The following is a 16514-nucleotide window of genomic DNA, read 5'->3' as shown; positions in this document are numbered from 1 at the left end:
TAAAGGACAGTCGATCCTTTTATAAAAGCTCAGAAACAAATGACCAAATGTTCCCCAAAGACAGGTCTCTCTCATACTGTAGGTTCCCATGGCTGATACTGTAGAAGAAACAAGACTCTGAGGGAGGACTGAGAACCACTGTTCCCTCTTACATATGATCAGAATAAGGGGAAGCGGGTAGGTTTTATACCACACTTCAATATCAGTTACAGAGAAAGTAGGCTTTTTTCCTGATCTTCTTTGAAGGGTGTTGACATCTCAAGAGTGCTGTGGAATCACCCTGTTCCCAGATTTCCTTCTGCCACTTGGATGTGGGAATCTAACCCATCAGTATACCAGAATCTGGAAGTATACCAGATTCACAGTGACATAAAAAGTCTTTTAGAGAATTCATGTACTCATTTAAAAAAGATTTATTGATCACCTCCTAGGTTTAAAGCACTGACCCAGGTGCAGATACAGCAGAGAATGGGACAGAAGTCCCTGCCTCACAAAGACAGTAAACAAGTAACGTGCCACAGGGTGAGTGATAATTGAGTGCATAAAGAAAGATAAAGCGGGGAAGGTGGATGTGAAGAGGGAATGTCAAGAGATGCTCCATGGCCTTTCTAAAGAGGTGTCATTTAGGCAGAAACCGAAATGATAGGCAGGAGCAACCATCCAAAGGCCTGAGGTATTTCCTGTCGGGCTGGGGACACAGCAAGTGCAAGGGCCTTAGACGGAATATGCTTATAGTGTCTGAGGAACAGCAAGCAGGCCAGTGTGGCTGAGTGCGGTGAGGAAGCGGGAAGAGTGGCAAATAAGTTGGGGTGGTAGCTGGGGGCTCAGATCATATAAGCCATGGTAGGAATGTGGATTTTTTTTTTTTTTTTTTAGTTAGGTGAGGTTATTGGGAGAGTTGTGGGCAGCAAGGGACATGATCTGATTTACATGTTTAAAAGTAATACTCTGGTGGTTGTGTGAAGAAGAGAGAGGCTGTGGAACAAGGATGAAACTGGGGACACCAGAAAGGGTATAATTGCAGTAAACTAGGTAAGAGATGGTGGTGGCTTGGACAATGCTGGTAGCGTCAGTAGTCAGAGTGATTGGGTTAAAGTATATTTTGAAAGTCAAACTGACAATTTGCTGATAAATCAGGTGTGGGGCATGAGAGAAAGACAGGAATCAAGGATAACCCCAAAGGCATTTGACTTGTGTTATGGGCATGTGATAAGGCCATTTAAGGAAGACCTTAAATGGTCTTCCTTAAGGAAGACAACGGGAGCGCTCAAGAGTTGTTTCAGGACATGTTCATTTTATGATGCTATATTGGATGCCAAGAAGGCTGACAGATATAAAATCTAGAGGTTAAGAGAAAAGTCAAGCCTGAAGATACAAACTTCGTGGTCACCTACATATAAAGAATGTTTAAAGCCACGGGACTGAATGAGGTCATCTAGGGAGTAAACGTAGAGAGAGATCGAAGATTGAGCCTTGGGATTCTGCAACACTGAGAGGTTTGAAAAAAAGAACAGGATCCAGCAGAGTAAATGAGAGAAGCAACCAGAGAAGTAGGAGGAAGTTCAGGAGAGAATGTGGGTTCCTGGAAGGCATGCGAAGAATATCTTAAGAAGGAGGAAGTAATCAGTGCTGCTACAAGGTCCCATGTGGACTGAACATCGGCCACTGGATTTGGCAATACGGAAGGTGACCTTGACTAGAGAGGGGTTTCTATCAAATGATGTGTATTCAAAACATACGAGAATCATAAAATCAACTCTGTTCCAGCAACCTCCTTGCCACCAATGCTTGCCACCTAACTTGCACAGCTATTAGAAATTATTGTCCCTGTTTCATTTTTCATTATATAATGCCCTCTTATTGGAAGATTATTCCAAATGAAGTCAACTTCGTGGACTCCCTTCAGTTACAGGGTGTATTCCAGTAAGTGCAGTGCTTTGTAGTGACAATCAGTGTGAAATCTTACAACTGTTAATGATTATCTCCTACCTAATAATGCCAGTTACCCAATATTAGGATATTCGTTTTATCATTAGATGCATCTGTGAAACACAGAAAGTATTGATAATTGCAAAATAGACATTATGCCTCTCAAAAGAGGATGTGTCACCAGTCAGAAAGGTTAGAAAATGGTGGATTAAACAGGTTGGTTTTTTTTTTTTTTTGCGGTACGCGGGCCTCTCACTGTTGTGGCCTCTCCCGTTGCGGAGCACAGGCTCCGGACGCGCAGGCTCAGCGGCCATGGCTCACGCTGCCTCACGCTCCGCGGCACGTGGGATCTTCCCGGACCGGGGCACAAACCCATGTCCCCTGCATCGACAGGCGGACTCTCAACCACTGCACCACCAGGGAAGCCCTAAACAGGTTTTTTTTTTTACTAAAAGATTTCTTAGAGCTTTTAATATTCTGATACGCACTTCAACTCTCCAAGCGGTGAAGACCCCATTTCCCAAACTTATTCGCCCTCGTGGGACTGCTGTTCTAGGCAATGCATTTCGAGAACATTGGTTTAGGGGAATCCAGCAGTCCTCACAAGTGGTTACCACCCACTGTGCTGAGTGAACATTGCCCCATCATCTGAAGGGACATCTCACCAGGGCTAGTGAACTGTCGTCCCCTGCGGAAGTTTGTTCCTCTTATTTTCATCTAGGGATGATATGAAACAGAGCTCTGATGTGATTCTGCCACCTATTAACCCCACTTGCCCCCATGTATATTTTATCAGACCAGTTCTAAAAAGGCCTAACTTCATTTGCTTAACAAACTGAAGTCTCTAGTTTCTAATCTCGAAAACTACGTGAAGAAACAGTGCCTAGAGCGGAAATAAGCAAGAGCTGCTTCTTACAAAGGACTGAAACAAAAGGGCCTGATTAAAATTTAAATACTTTTTAAAAATGTAAATAAATTTTAAAAGTAAAATAAAAAGATTTCACAAGGAAAATAATTTTTCTAGCCAGTCAGTACTCTTTTAATTCCTTTTTGTATCAACAGTCATTTTACAGTTTCCCCTTTTCACTACCTATCTCAACACAGGCTTTAAATATTTTAATGTAGCTACACATCAAATCGTTGAAGGCCAGGTTTTAATGATAACCTTTGGGAAAGCGGAACTTTCCTTACCCACATTGAGCATAGACGGGAATATAATACACAAGGACTACCTCAATAGATGTGAGAGGAGGGAAGTAACTCAGAAAGTCATTTTGTTAAAAATATTTATTTAAAAAAATACAATTGTCCGTATCAAGTCGCACATACATCTCTGAGCATATCTATATCATCTTGGACTTCAGTAAACTTGGTACAGCGCTTTCATAAAGCCAGCTTGCCATTGTACAAAGCAGATACCTCTGACAGCTCTTACATAAAATAGTTTTTAAAAATGTATCATCTTTCTAAAAAGACGCATATCATCATTACAGAAGTTAACAATATTTTTGCATAAAACTTGAAGCCATAGAAAAGAAAAGATCACCTGATCGGTGATCCAGAGCAACCCCTTACTATGTCTGGAGGTGCACTGAGTATCAACTACACTTTTCCCTCCTGAAAGCAGCATATTATAAAGCCCTCAAAGTGCCAGCGCATATTCTTCCTCGCCAACCTAAACTCTGAAGTTTTTCTGCCACACGCATGTCGAGCTGAAGGCTCCGGCTACAGCCAGACTAACTACCCTAAAACAACATCCCTTAGTTTCCCAACACGTTAAGTCAGACTGCTTAGCTAGAAGATGTGGCAGTTTCTCTCCAGCTGCATCAGCAATTAATGTGATTTTAATAAATGTTAGCAGTTACCATCATTTGAATTGCTTTTCTAGGAAAAAGAAAAGAAAGTGATTTTAATACTTCAAAGGTCTCCCTCATGTAAATTAAACAGATTAATCAAGACAAGTTGTTAATGACACTTTCACAATAATGCAGTCTTTTGGGTAGGTGCGCACTGGTATTACATGTAAGTATTCTGTTTATACAAAAGTAGTGGATACTAGATCTTACGAGAGAGAGATTTCAATACAATAAACAAGGGGAAAAATAAACAATGAAGTAACTGTCTTCTCAGCTGAATGAATCGGAGTTTAAGAAAAGCACCCTGACAAGTTCTTATTACAGAGGCCAAACTAAGACACTGAGGTAAAAGAATACATCTCTCTGTGTTAACACCACAGCAGACATATGCTCTCTTTCTGACTTACGCGTTGGGTGGGCGAAAATCTAAAGTTTAACAGTATTTAATTTTCAAGTGTTATCCATACTTGAAGATCCAATAGGGCTCACAGAAAATTATTAGTTCGCTCTTCAAAGGACAAAATTGTACACTTTTTTTTAAAGCCAACTTGATTATCTAGTGTAAAGGGCAGAATTCTAAAAAACTAAGTCAAAAATTTTATTTGCCTCAAACCAAAGCCAACCAGTAGCAAAATGACTGGACTGAGTTTCATATTTAATCTTCCCTACCCACAAAGATAAATGAAACTGCTAGAAGGTAAAAGTGAAGAAATACACATGATTGTGACTAGAAAAGGTCGAATGGCCAAACCAAAAATAGGCCTCAAGTAATCAAAAATTAATTGCATTCATTTCTATCTTTACATATATGCATCTCAGTTCACTTCACTAATACTGAACAGGGAAGTTCATACAATATGCTACTTTATCACATAAGCGATGAATGTAATGTACACTTAAAGGCCCTTGGTAATACTGCCATCAAAAACAAAAAGTGTGAAATGTCTTAGAAAGGACTGTGTCCCCTACCTGACAGACAATAAGCAACAATGATTAAACAGAAAAGAAACTTAAATTTGGCGAATTCACAAAGTTGAGTATAATCCACCAACTGCAGACCATTAAAAGTCATACATTTCTACAAAGCAGAATATTAAAAGCTTGTAAATTATTTTAAAGCATCCTAGCCAAAACAGCATACCTTACAGAGCCTAGAAGGGCTCATTGGGTAATCCACTTACCCTTCTCCAAACAGCCAAGTTCCAGAAAACATAAGCAAGCAATAAACCTTAACTTCCCTGACCCTCAATATCCTCAAGGTGAAATTAAACAAAATAATCATTAAGTGCTTCCAGTTATTAAAAACAGAACAGTGCTAATAATGGTGTCCCAAAAAGTGCCAAGTGATTTCATACCAGTATATGGCATTCCCACCCCTGAACTCTAGGCAAGCTTGAATGATGGACTGGCTAGAACTCAGGCCCAGCCACAGGGAACCTCCCCACCCCCAACCCGTCCAGAAGATCCCAGGCCTGTCCTCGCAGGGCTCATAATCCTTGGAGGGGACAAGAACAAGAACGGGCCCTTATGAGATGGGAAACAAGGCAAAGTTGAGAAGACCATTCAGCCCAAGATACTCTTTTGAGTTTTCTGCTAATGCTTTTTATGTACAGTTCAAAAGGATGAATAAGCTACAATGCCAGAATTCCTCCACCACTATATCAATCATGGTTAAATCTGTATTTTAGAACTACTACGTCTAGTATAAACCTCCTCTCTGAGAAACTTAGAACCCAGCGTAACAAGGGTTTTACACAAAAATGTAGACGTTTTTAGAAAGAACATTCTTATTTGCTCAATGATACATGAATATAAGAAAACAGTTTAAGATGACTTTGCTTAGAGTATGTCACATGTAGCACACTGTACAGTATTTCTAAAGAGTAGACAAGCAATTAGTCTTTAAGGCTTATGATTCTATGCATTTAAAAGAACAAATGTGCAAGGCATTAATTTTTAAAAAGTGACAACTGCAAAGTGCAGCCAATTTTTGTTTTTAAGTTTCAGTATAAAATAGCCTAGGAACCATCCCAGACTAGGATGACCATATGTTCCCTCTGAAAAATAGATTTATTTATACACGTACACACAAACATATACTCAGTCAATACATCAGTAATATATACACACACATGTATGCACTCAGCCAATCAGAATGACTTGGAAAGAAATGCTCTAGTTTCCCAAAATATTTTAAAATAAAAACTTAAGCCTCATAAAACTTCTTAATCTATATTATACTCAGAAGATTAGAGTTCAAGAGACTATGTTTGATTGTATCCCTCATAAATTTTCTTGTTAAAGGTTTCATTTAAAACGTTAACAACAGCCTGAATTTCCTGGTTTCTATAGAAAGCTTAGAGCCAACCTTTCCCCTCTCACGCAAACCACTCTGATTTCCATCTTCACAACAGCTAAGTGTGGATGGCGGCACCCTAGAAATTGCTATTTCTGGCAGGCTGTCAATCTATCACAATTTTTTTTTTCAGAAAAGTAGCTTGAAGAAACTGGCAGCTTCAAATGGAACATTTATACTACATCAATAACTCACATTTCAGTTCTGCTCTGTTTACAGGTAAAAACATGACTTTCATCCTGACAGGTTCCACCAAGTACGAGAAATGAAATCAAACCGCCTTCTTTTCTTGCTTAATACACCGCCACCCACAAGAATTCTAGATTCTAAGATTAAAACTTCAACTTCAGTAAGCAGAATTCTGATGACACAGAGAAATAACAGGGCACCTGTTTCAGGCAACACCAGCAGCATTAAAAACAGTAACAACTGTTTATTTAATTGTTGATTAATTGTTGACCCAAAACCAAGAAGATAATTGACCAAACACTTTCCATCCAACTAATTCTCTGGTCAGAGTACCTGCTCAAGATAATTATGGCTGGCCTCCACTTCACTATTATGAATTGAACAATTAACTTCTCAATTCCATCCTGTCACACCCTCAGATCACAGACTACGTACTTCATGAAGAGTCTAGTTTTCCTGTTGCTGTGATCCTTCACTCAGAGCTCCAGGCTTCCGCACAGAGACCTGCACTTGTCGCCATACTTGTTTACACACCTAAGAACGGCACCTCAGCACAATTCTAGATTTCTGGCATGGGTAAATAAAATACATACAATAAATGAAGTGATAGATAGAATAGACCCATCAAGAAAATATTTATTTGTTCAGATGCCAAAATGTTACCAAAAAAATAATAATAATAATAAAAAACTTACCAATGCAGCAAGAAACTGGAGGTTGTTATGTATTTTAACATAAAGCAACTTGAAATAATTCTGAAATTGTTGGTAAAATGTAACATTAATAAGGCCAAAAGAAGTTGGAGAGCAGCTAGTAAAACAGAAGTAAATTATAAAGTCACACCTAATATGAAAAGGAAAGAGACAACAGGGTGTCAAAAATAATAAGCATGAAGCTCTGGAAAACATTTGGTAATGGGCTATTTGGCAATGTATGAAAAAGAAATTTCTCATGAAAAAGAAATAGGAAATTTCAGAAAGCTGATGACAAGCTCTGCTGAAAAATTCCTAATCTCTACTGGAGATTTTACATAAAAATCAAATCAAATATGTAAAGGATTTCCCCATATATCACAACCAAAGCTTCCACATTGTATTTTTCAAGATTAGACTGACAAACAAACCCTGAGTCAGGGGGCTTTAAAGTAGAGTACATGCCTCCAGGGGGGTGCACAAGACAATCTACTGGATGCAGGAAAAAAATATTAGAATTTCTACTCAAGATTTATTTTTATGCCATCCTTAATTTCTGTTTTGTGTTATGTCTTATAGTGTATATAGGACTTTAGTATAGCAGTATATAACTTAACATATATACATATAAATTTGCAATAGGGTATTTGTGTTCAAAGCCTTTTATTGATCAAGGTGTGTGTTCAAAAAGGTTGGAGACTGCTTTTCTGAAATGCCAGTGAACGGCTCTAATGTGCATATATTCACTAGAAACATACAAAACTGCCTTTGAGAACTTTAGAATCATAACACAAGTTCTGAGATCAGGATGAAACGATGTCATTAGACTAGACATCACACAATGCCAAGTGTGAATGGCACTGAAGTGATAATATCAACAGCCTGCAGTTACAGTTCCAGAATTCCAAGCCTCTGATTTACTGTCTCCTCCAAGCCTAAGTAACACACAGTATGGAGAAAACTAAAAATTGTGCCATGTAAATAGATTCAACAGTCAGTGCTGCCTTTTTTGAGCTCCACTATAGTATGTAAATCTTCAAGGAATTGTAAAAAAAAAAAATCCAGTGTAAAAATAAATCTAGTACCCTTTTACTATAGGCTCATGGGCTTATTTTCCCCATCAAAATCTAAAGAAAAAAATTACTGTTACCTGTATTTTAACCACCAAGATGTAGAAAAATTAAACCTATATTTTAACTCAAAGAAGCATAAGGCTGACCTTTTGAGGGTTTCTGGATTCTTCCATCATGTATAAAATTTTTAAAAATCAATGGAAGTTTCCACCTTTGAACACATAAAATATGCCATGAGGAATATTGTATCACAAAAGCACTGTGACAAGCCAAAAAGAAAAAATTATTTTAGAAATTATGTGAAAATCCACCCTGGGGTGAAATAAATGCAGCGGTTCGCTGGCTGAGTGTGTGGCTCTGAGCCAACTGTGTGCCCCCCTTCTCAACTCCAAGGTGGTGGCTTAAAATCAACCACAGAGGGAGTAACTTACACGACGGGAATCAGCAAATGCTACAATTTAAGGGCCTTTTTTTTCCCTTCAGAGAGCCTGGTGGTTAAACATCTCACAGCATACAACTGACTAGATATCGGCCAGAGCAAATGAAAAGTTAAGCTAATCGCAGCAGAAGTCGCAAAAACTCACTAAACCTGCTCCCCTATCTTAACTTGGGCTCCTTTGGCCAACCAGCATTCATCCTGGCAAAGCGACCAGTGATGGATACCAGCTACCGCTACCAAATATAAGTCTCTCCAGTGAATACTGATCTTAAGTGGTATGTCACCTTTTGATGCTAAGAAGAACTCTGTGGATGTTCAAAAAAATACAAAACAGAGACTTTTCCAGGAAGGAGGTAGTTTACAAATAGAACGATCTGCCTCATACACACTTGCACTATAGTTGCAGTTTCATTTCACTTAAAAAAGTGAACACATACATACACACAAACACACACACCAACTTCCCCAAAACAGTTGATCTCAAAGAGAAAGCAGATCATCATCAACCTCCTAAGGCCCACACCTCTCAGAGACTTCTGGGAGAGGTTTATAGGCAGAGGACTCACTAAAACTGGTTCCTAGGAAGTTGCTTTGACCGAGTTTTCATGATGCCCTTGGTTCCAGGCACCCCTGTGCTGAGACAGTTAATTATCAAAGATACTATCTATGAAAACAAACCAATGGCTTTTCTCCTTTGACTCAAAATAAGATACTTTTGTGCTCTCAAAATTTAAAATATCTAGTTAAAATCAAGCCATCAATATTTACTTATCTAATGTTCAAAATGTGAATTAACCTAATAAAAACTAGTCCAAAGTGCTGCTGAGCAGTCTAATTTCAAAGAGGCATGCAAACGAAATGATTCAATGTGGGAAGAAAATCCAGTATGTCTGTTCCCCATCACTACTGCACACTACCTTTCAACACTGCTATCGCACATCTCAGGAACAGAACTTTTCAGCTGATAACCACACATGAACCCGTAACAGTCTCCAACACTACAAATATAAAGGCAGCTCCCTGAATACTGTCCTTCTGCTACTAATGAACTAGCACAGACATCTTATGCTAGAGTTTCTCCATACTGTATAAAACAAAGTGAACTTTATGTATCTGGAAGATGCTGGTTTATAGCAGTGTCACTTTGAGCCCTCAAGTCCTTACGACTCCCTTATTCCATTTACTTCAGGTGGTTAATTATAGGAACTATTTCTAGGGTTAAAAGACTAGTTTAATGGGCAGGGAGGTGGTGGTGGTAGCAGCATATCATCTGATCCTGGACTTTAAAGCCAAGTTTTTCAAAAGACTCAACTGTGACGTTGGTATCAAATCACTTTAGGGGATCAACAAATCTGTCTGCACCTGGCACTGATTACTATATGGTAATATTTTATAAATTTGGTAGAGATGAAGGCCTAAGTTTTTCACTACTAATATGAATAATCCAATCCCTATGTATGAGCATTGCCAAATGAACTCTGCTCCTTTCTTATTAAAAAAAAAAAAAACTCAAAGAAATAAGCATATCTTTACTTCACTACAGATTTGGAGGCTTCATTTTGCTTTTCATCTTCCTAATTACTTGTTAAAACTATCACAACCTCTAACAACCTTAAATTTAAAAGACAAATATACAGTAGAAAATGGGATAAAATGAACAGAGAAAAGGGTCCTTCACGCCGGCACCTTCCAACCGAGAAAAGCCCTACATGTTGTTTCAAGTTATTCAATTGAATCTTCGACTCAGAGATGCCTCAAAATTTCAAACCCCAGGTTCATCTCCCTAAAAGCCATCGTTTACCATACTGTATTCTGTGGGTGTGTAATCATACCACCTAGAGAGCAGACGACATTTCTGTGCCAGATATGGGGTCCCATGTTCTCACTGGTTGTTCCAAATACTGTTTTAAGTCCCCGGTTTAAAAATCTCCCTAAGTGGGAATAAACTAGCTCCATGCTCTGTTGACAGGTTCAGACAAGATCACACATATAGCTAAGAGATCCACCCTGAATAAATGTAAATAAGACGCCTTTTTGTGGAGTTGCTTACATATGTTATAGTTCATAGCAAAACAGAATCTACCCAATAGTCCTGCTCCAATCTTTCTTTGTGTGAATAGGAATGATTCTTTTTCCTCTACTGCTTATGCACAACTCAGTATTCAACAGAGCACATTAAAGTCCTGAAGATATGGCCAATTTCATTTAACTAATATTTCTTTATATAACATGCTCAAAGCATAATTTTTTTCCTGGCCAAAGGGTCCCAATAAGGCAGGAGGAGTAACTTTGTTCTTAATTCTCTTGCAAAGCATAGCTAGCTGCTAAACCCCACCAAAAATTTCTTTAACACGAAGTTCAAAATATTTTTTTAAAAAGAAAGAAAAAGAGGGAGGTGGAGTCTGGACTCCAATTAAGGCATTTTTATACACAGTCTAACTTGAGTCCTATTGAAAGGGAATCCTAAAAAAGCATTTTTAATGGAGAATGGCAGAAATCACAATAGTCTCTTATCAGCATTGTGATGTATCAATTGCTCACTTTAAATGTAATCATGTTGGGTGTCTCTTGGGTGTTATTCCTTGGTTCTCTCATCCCACAAGTGCATAGGTTATGTTTTCTGTAGATCTGGGGAAAATGGGCCAGGGGTGGAAGGTCCATCCAGGCCAGACAGAGTGAACGGCCCATGACTGTTCAGCACAGAAGGAAACTGAGAAAGAAAATAAAACACATTATCGTCCTATTATGCAACCCTAAATTTCACTTTCTGTCCCTATTATATTCCCTGAGGCAGAACATGACATCCACCTGCAGTGGCTCACAGGACAAAGGCAGTAATTGTTTATCATGGAAGAATATGATGTCACAGAAACTTTTAAAAAGCTGTTTGTCTTATATGTTAAATATTAACACCCTCCAGCGTACCTTGATGGAACGGAAAGAACAAACCTATACTTTCCCTCAGATGCTAAGGTACACAGGTTCACACCTGACTTCAAATGAAGGTTTTAGAAAGTTCAGTAAATGACAGTATGCACTACAGAGTATAATTCAATTGTATAGCACATCACAGACTATCAAAAAGAGGTCCAGAGGAGATGCCCATCTCTTAACTGCTGCAAATAGTTGTAGGGTGCTCATCCTACAAAAGGGCTCCCCATCATGTATTCTGAGACCAAATGTATATGGAGATTCCAGGCTGGAGCTACATGAGCACTTTGACTTTCTCTCTATAATTCAATTATCTGTTTGTGAGAGGCAAAGAAAAATGTAAAATGAAATATGGAAAATTCTCAACACTCTATTCAATAATTTATAAGATTTTGCAAAAAACAAATTGCAGAAGTAGTAAGATTTTTAATTTTCTTTCTTTTTTCCCCCCTCACCATTCCATTTCCAAAAGAACAAATGAAAATTTAAATTACAAAATCTAAGAAAATCTCCCAGGGAGTCACCCTTGAATAAGTGAATGAATCAACTACAAGAAAGCCTACAAGTTATAAAGTCTAGATGTTCTGGGCAAAAAAATGGTTTAAAGCTGTGAGACTGGGACTTCCCTGGTGGTCCAGTGGTTAATTAAAAATCCACCTTCCAGTGCAGGGCACGAGGGTTCGATCCCTGGTCGGGGAACTAAGATCCCACATGCCGCAGAGCAACTAAGCCCGTGCGCCACAACTAGAGAGCCCAACTCGAGAGAAGCCCATGTGCTGCAACTACTGAGCCCGTGCGCTCTAGAGACCACGCGCCACAACCAGAGAAGCCCGCACGCCACAACAAACAGCCCACGTACTGTAATGAAGACCCAGCGCAGACAAAATTAAATAAAAATAAATAAATAAATACCTTAAAAAAAAAAAGATTAATAATACCTGCCTTGCAGGGTTTTAATAAATAAAGCAAGCTGTGAGACCTTTCCTAAGATCTTGGTTAAGAGGTAATACAATATTCATTTTTTAAAATATAGATATTTAAAATACTGATGAATATCAATTCTGAATGAGGGGGGAAATGGGAGTATTTGATATACTATTCTCAAGAGTTTTCTCTATTTTTTTAAAGTCCTCAGTTAAAAGGGGAAACCCCTCTAAAAAGAAAGATATATATATACACATTTTCTTTTTTTAGAAAAGAGGATTTCTAGCATTTAAAATGACCAAAAAAAAACTGGATAGGCTCAAAATCTACTACAGTTTTAAACAATTCTTGCTCTAATTCAAATGTATGGGATAGTAAACAATGAAAAGGAAACTCTGCCGTGAATATTTATCCGAGTTGTCTGCTGGCCAGAAAATTAACACTTAGAAATTCAAAAATAAATCTAAGGAATACTTATTAAGTAGAAGTTTTACAATGATTAACTGAAGAGTGGATACTGCCTTTTTGCCTCTTTCTTCATTTACCACACCCCAATTACAGAAGACAAGCTTTTATGTAATTTACCTGGAAAAGTGTGTTAGCACCTTGTAGCCTGGCTGGACTTAGGGGAGCAACAGGGCTGAGAGTACTCCAAAAGTGGATACTGGAGAGCAAGGGGCTCGGAGTCAGTAAGATGGGTGTCTGCAACACACAAACCAAAAATATAACTAAATGGCTTATCAGGATTATGTTTACCCTTGTAATACACAAATAGCTCTGAATCCAAATATTGTCCTATTCTCCACTCCAAGTATCTCCAAGTCGGAAATCTTATCATGAGGAAAAACTCAGAAATTACTTTTACAACCCAAGTAAGATAAAGGTCAAAATATTTTCTAACCCGTTTTTGGTAGAATCTTTTTCAAATAGAAAAACAAAACCAATCTGAATTTTGGTATGGAGAAATTATGGGTAACTGAGTCACAAACATATTTTCCCCTTAATAATGTGTAGGTCTAGGAGTAATCTAACTATTTAAATGTTATATGAGATGACCAAGTTAAGAAATAGCTAATGAAAATAACTGCACAAACTTGTAAGGACCTCAGGATCTGTTGTCTTCTAACTTGAGATTATCACTGTTGTTTTATATGACCCCCCCCCCAACCGCAAAAAAAAAGAGAGAGAGAATATACTTATTTTCTTTAGGAGAAAGTGGAAACACCAAATACTTATTTACTTGTAGAACAATGAATTTTTTAACACAATACTCCAAACCTTTTATTTTGACAATCCTAATTGAGGTGAGGAATTGGGTTACTTTCACAGGGTCATATAACCTTCTGTAAGGCAAGCCTATGTAGCCAAATGAGAACTTGAGGTTATAAATTCTGGATTTGTTTTAAAAGGTGAGTAAAAACAAACAAAACCAAAAAAATGCAGCACTAATAAGAAAGAAAGTGTTACCTGCGAAAAAAGTGCTGGCGTAAGGGAAGCTGTAGGGAGAGATGGGCTTAATATTCCCAGTGGGCTTGGATCACTGCCCGTGATCACCAGGGTTGGTGCCAGCTCTAACCCCTTGGGTTTCTTGGACCTTGACGAATTATTTGTTTTGTCCTTTTCTGGCAAAGCCAAATCCTGGTCTTTAGGCTCCAGGGACAAGTCCTCCGGAAGTTCCATTGGCTGAGAAGCCACTGATTCCATGTCTGTGTCCATGTCTGGGTTGGAACTCAGTGGTGGTGAAGGTGTTCTAGAAGGCTCCTGCAGAGGGGACACGGACGAAATAGGTGGTGTGGTGGTAAAAGCGGCAGTTACGCTAGATGCAGAAGCTGGTGCTTCCAGAGAAGGCAGTCTGGGGGAAGCCAAATTCTCCAACGCTTGCATAGTTTCTTCTGAAGACGGAGAGATACTTGGGCCAGTAGAGATGGCAGCAGCAAGAGGTTCAACTGGTGGCTTTTTGGCAGGTGTGGTTACAAATTTGATAACAGATGGTGTTGGCTCCTGAGGAGATTTTTTCTCTGCCAATTTCTCAGCTGGATTTTCCACCTTTATAGATTTGAAAAGCTTCCTGTTGGAGGAGTTCAGAGAGTTGAGAGTAAATGAAGAATATAAGCCAGAGTGTATGTAGTCATTGCGGCTAGAGGCCTTGGCACCAGGCTGTGGTGGCTTCTCTTTCCCGCCATTCTCCACATCTTTGGAACTGTTGCTGCTGAGTTCACTGACGCTTAAAGCTTCACAGTCTCCCTCAACCCTGCCCACTGTCATAGGATCCATGTTCAAAATCTCTGGGTACGAGACAAACTTGTACACAAACTTCTGACCATTCACTTTTTTAATGATATTCTGTAGATAAATAAAATAAACACTCTTAGACTTTCTTAAACTTTTCTTAAGCATTTCTTAAACTTTACCCACCCCCCATGAAAAAGCTGACCAAATGGGGTTCTCTATTTGATAGGTAGTTTACTTGAAAGCTTCAAAATCATCTAAATTTATCTAGCCATACCAAACACAGTTCCTACTATTATGGAGTACAAGTTAAAAACATTTAAATGTCTTACTAACAACTGAACTAATATGTTACATAAAAGCTGAAAGATTTTAATTGCTTAGCACTGTCAGCCAAGTATCTGTATGAAGTCAAAAATTTCTGAACTGCAATCTCAAATAACTCCAAAGGTACAAGCCATTCACATGCTGAGGAAGCAAAAAGGAATTCAGAATATTACTTCTGCTAAGGTTCCTACTTCCTTCAGAAACTCCAGCTGCTTCTTACCTCATCTCTCCATACAGGAAAGCTGATAACATCAACCACTCAAAGGTGAGAGAAATTAAGATCCCAGCTTCTCACTTTAATTCTACCCATTTGAGCCATTTATTTCACTTCAGTGCCCAAGAATGTATTCAAAATAATAAGAAATTAAACAAAAACGTTTTAACTAAGAAATCACATCTAGGTATTAACAGCTATTCTTTAAGGTATTAATTTGTGTTCCAGGTTAAACTAAAAAGTAAAAATTAAGTAGAGCTAAAAAAATGAGTAAATATGAGACAATTTTTAAAGTAAATTATGATATAAACAAGAGTATTTATTCATCCTCAAGAATCTCAAAAGTTCCTTTTCCTTATTCCAACTCTATAATCTTTTTTCCTTTAAAGACAACTGTAATTAGGAATAATATATGAGCAATGGGAGCTGGGTACTGAATAAGAATTTTCAGAAATACACCTGGAACATTTACATCTTTCAGCCTAATTCCAAACTGCTGAAGCTGTAAAATAAATTGAATTAAAATAAACCAGAACAGTGATCATTTCACAATGTATACAAATATCGCATCATTATGTTGTACACCCAAAACCAATATAACTTTATGTCAATTATACCTCAATTAAAAAAAATTTCTTTTAATAAATAAATAAACCAGGACATTAGTACCGCTAACCTCACCAGAAGAGAAGCATCAATTCTTGTTTTGAGGTGGATGTGTATTACCTTCACATAATAGTATCTGAGGGCTCGGCTGAGTTTGTCATAATTCATATTAGGCTTGTTCTTTCGAATCCCCCAGAGACGAGCCACCTCTTCTGCCTGCAAAAGCTTGAACTCCCCATTATTAGAGGTCCAGCAGATCATGTGATCGTTCTGAGGCTCCTTTAGGAGCTGAAGGAGGAACTGCCACAGGGTGATAGCACTGTCCATAGCAATGAGCTGAAAGAGGCATCGGGTAAAATACACAATTAACAGCCAACCGTATATGTCAGACACTGTTTTAAGTACTCTAACTGTATTAGACTAATTACTCATTTTATCCCCACAACAATCCTATAAGACAGATACTACTGCAGCCTCATTTTACATGTGAAAAAACTGATTCATTAAAGAGTTAAGTAACTTGTCTAAGGTCACACACGTAAATGGTGGAGCTGAGATTTAAACGCAGGCAATCTGGATCCAGAGTCCAAACTCTTAAGCATGCCACGCTGCTTAAGAAAAGTCTTGCTGTGAGATAAAGCTAGTTTCATAAATTGCAGTAGCAGACTGACGAATGCCAACCAGTAGAGTAGCACTGTTATTAAATTTTATGTTAAAAACTCATTGTCATATTCTCTGAGGAGACCACC

The 16514-nt window shown here is 38.3% G+C and overlaps 1 protein-coding gene across 1 annotated transcript; it reads right to left on the bottom strand.

Moving 5' to 3' along the window:
- Positions 1-3198: 3198 nt before the first annotated feature.
- On the bottom strand, positions 3199-16106 carry ELK4 (ETS transcription factor ELK4). The gene is made up of 4 exons (XM_024750938.1): positions 15886-16106; positions 13857-14732; positions 12975-13091; positions 3199-11244 (listed from the first exon to the last, which is right to left on the bottom strand). Exons 1-4 carry the CDS (start codon positions 16090-16092, stop codon positions 11146-11148), a joined length of 1299 nt encoding a protein of 432 aa, XP_024606706.1. The 5' UTR covers positions 16093-16106; the 3' UTR covers positions 3199-11145.
- Positions 16107-16514: the final 408 nt, after the last annotated feature.

The sequence above is a fragment of the Neophocaena asiaeorientalis genome, unplaced genomic scaffold (assembly GCF_003031525.2).
Source record: "Neophocaena asiaeorientalis asiaeorientalis breed wild unplaced genomic scaffold, Neophocaena_asiaeorientalis_V1.1 scaffold67, whole genome shotgun sequence".
Lineage (NCBI taxonomy): Eukaryota > Metazoa > Chordata > Mammalia > Artiodactyla > Phocoenidae > Neophocaena > Neophocaena asiaeorientalis.
This window is presented reverse-complemented; position numbering and strand designations above follow the sequence as displayed.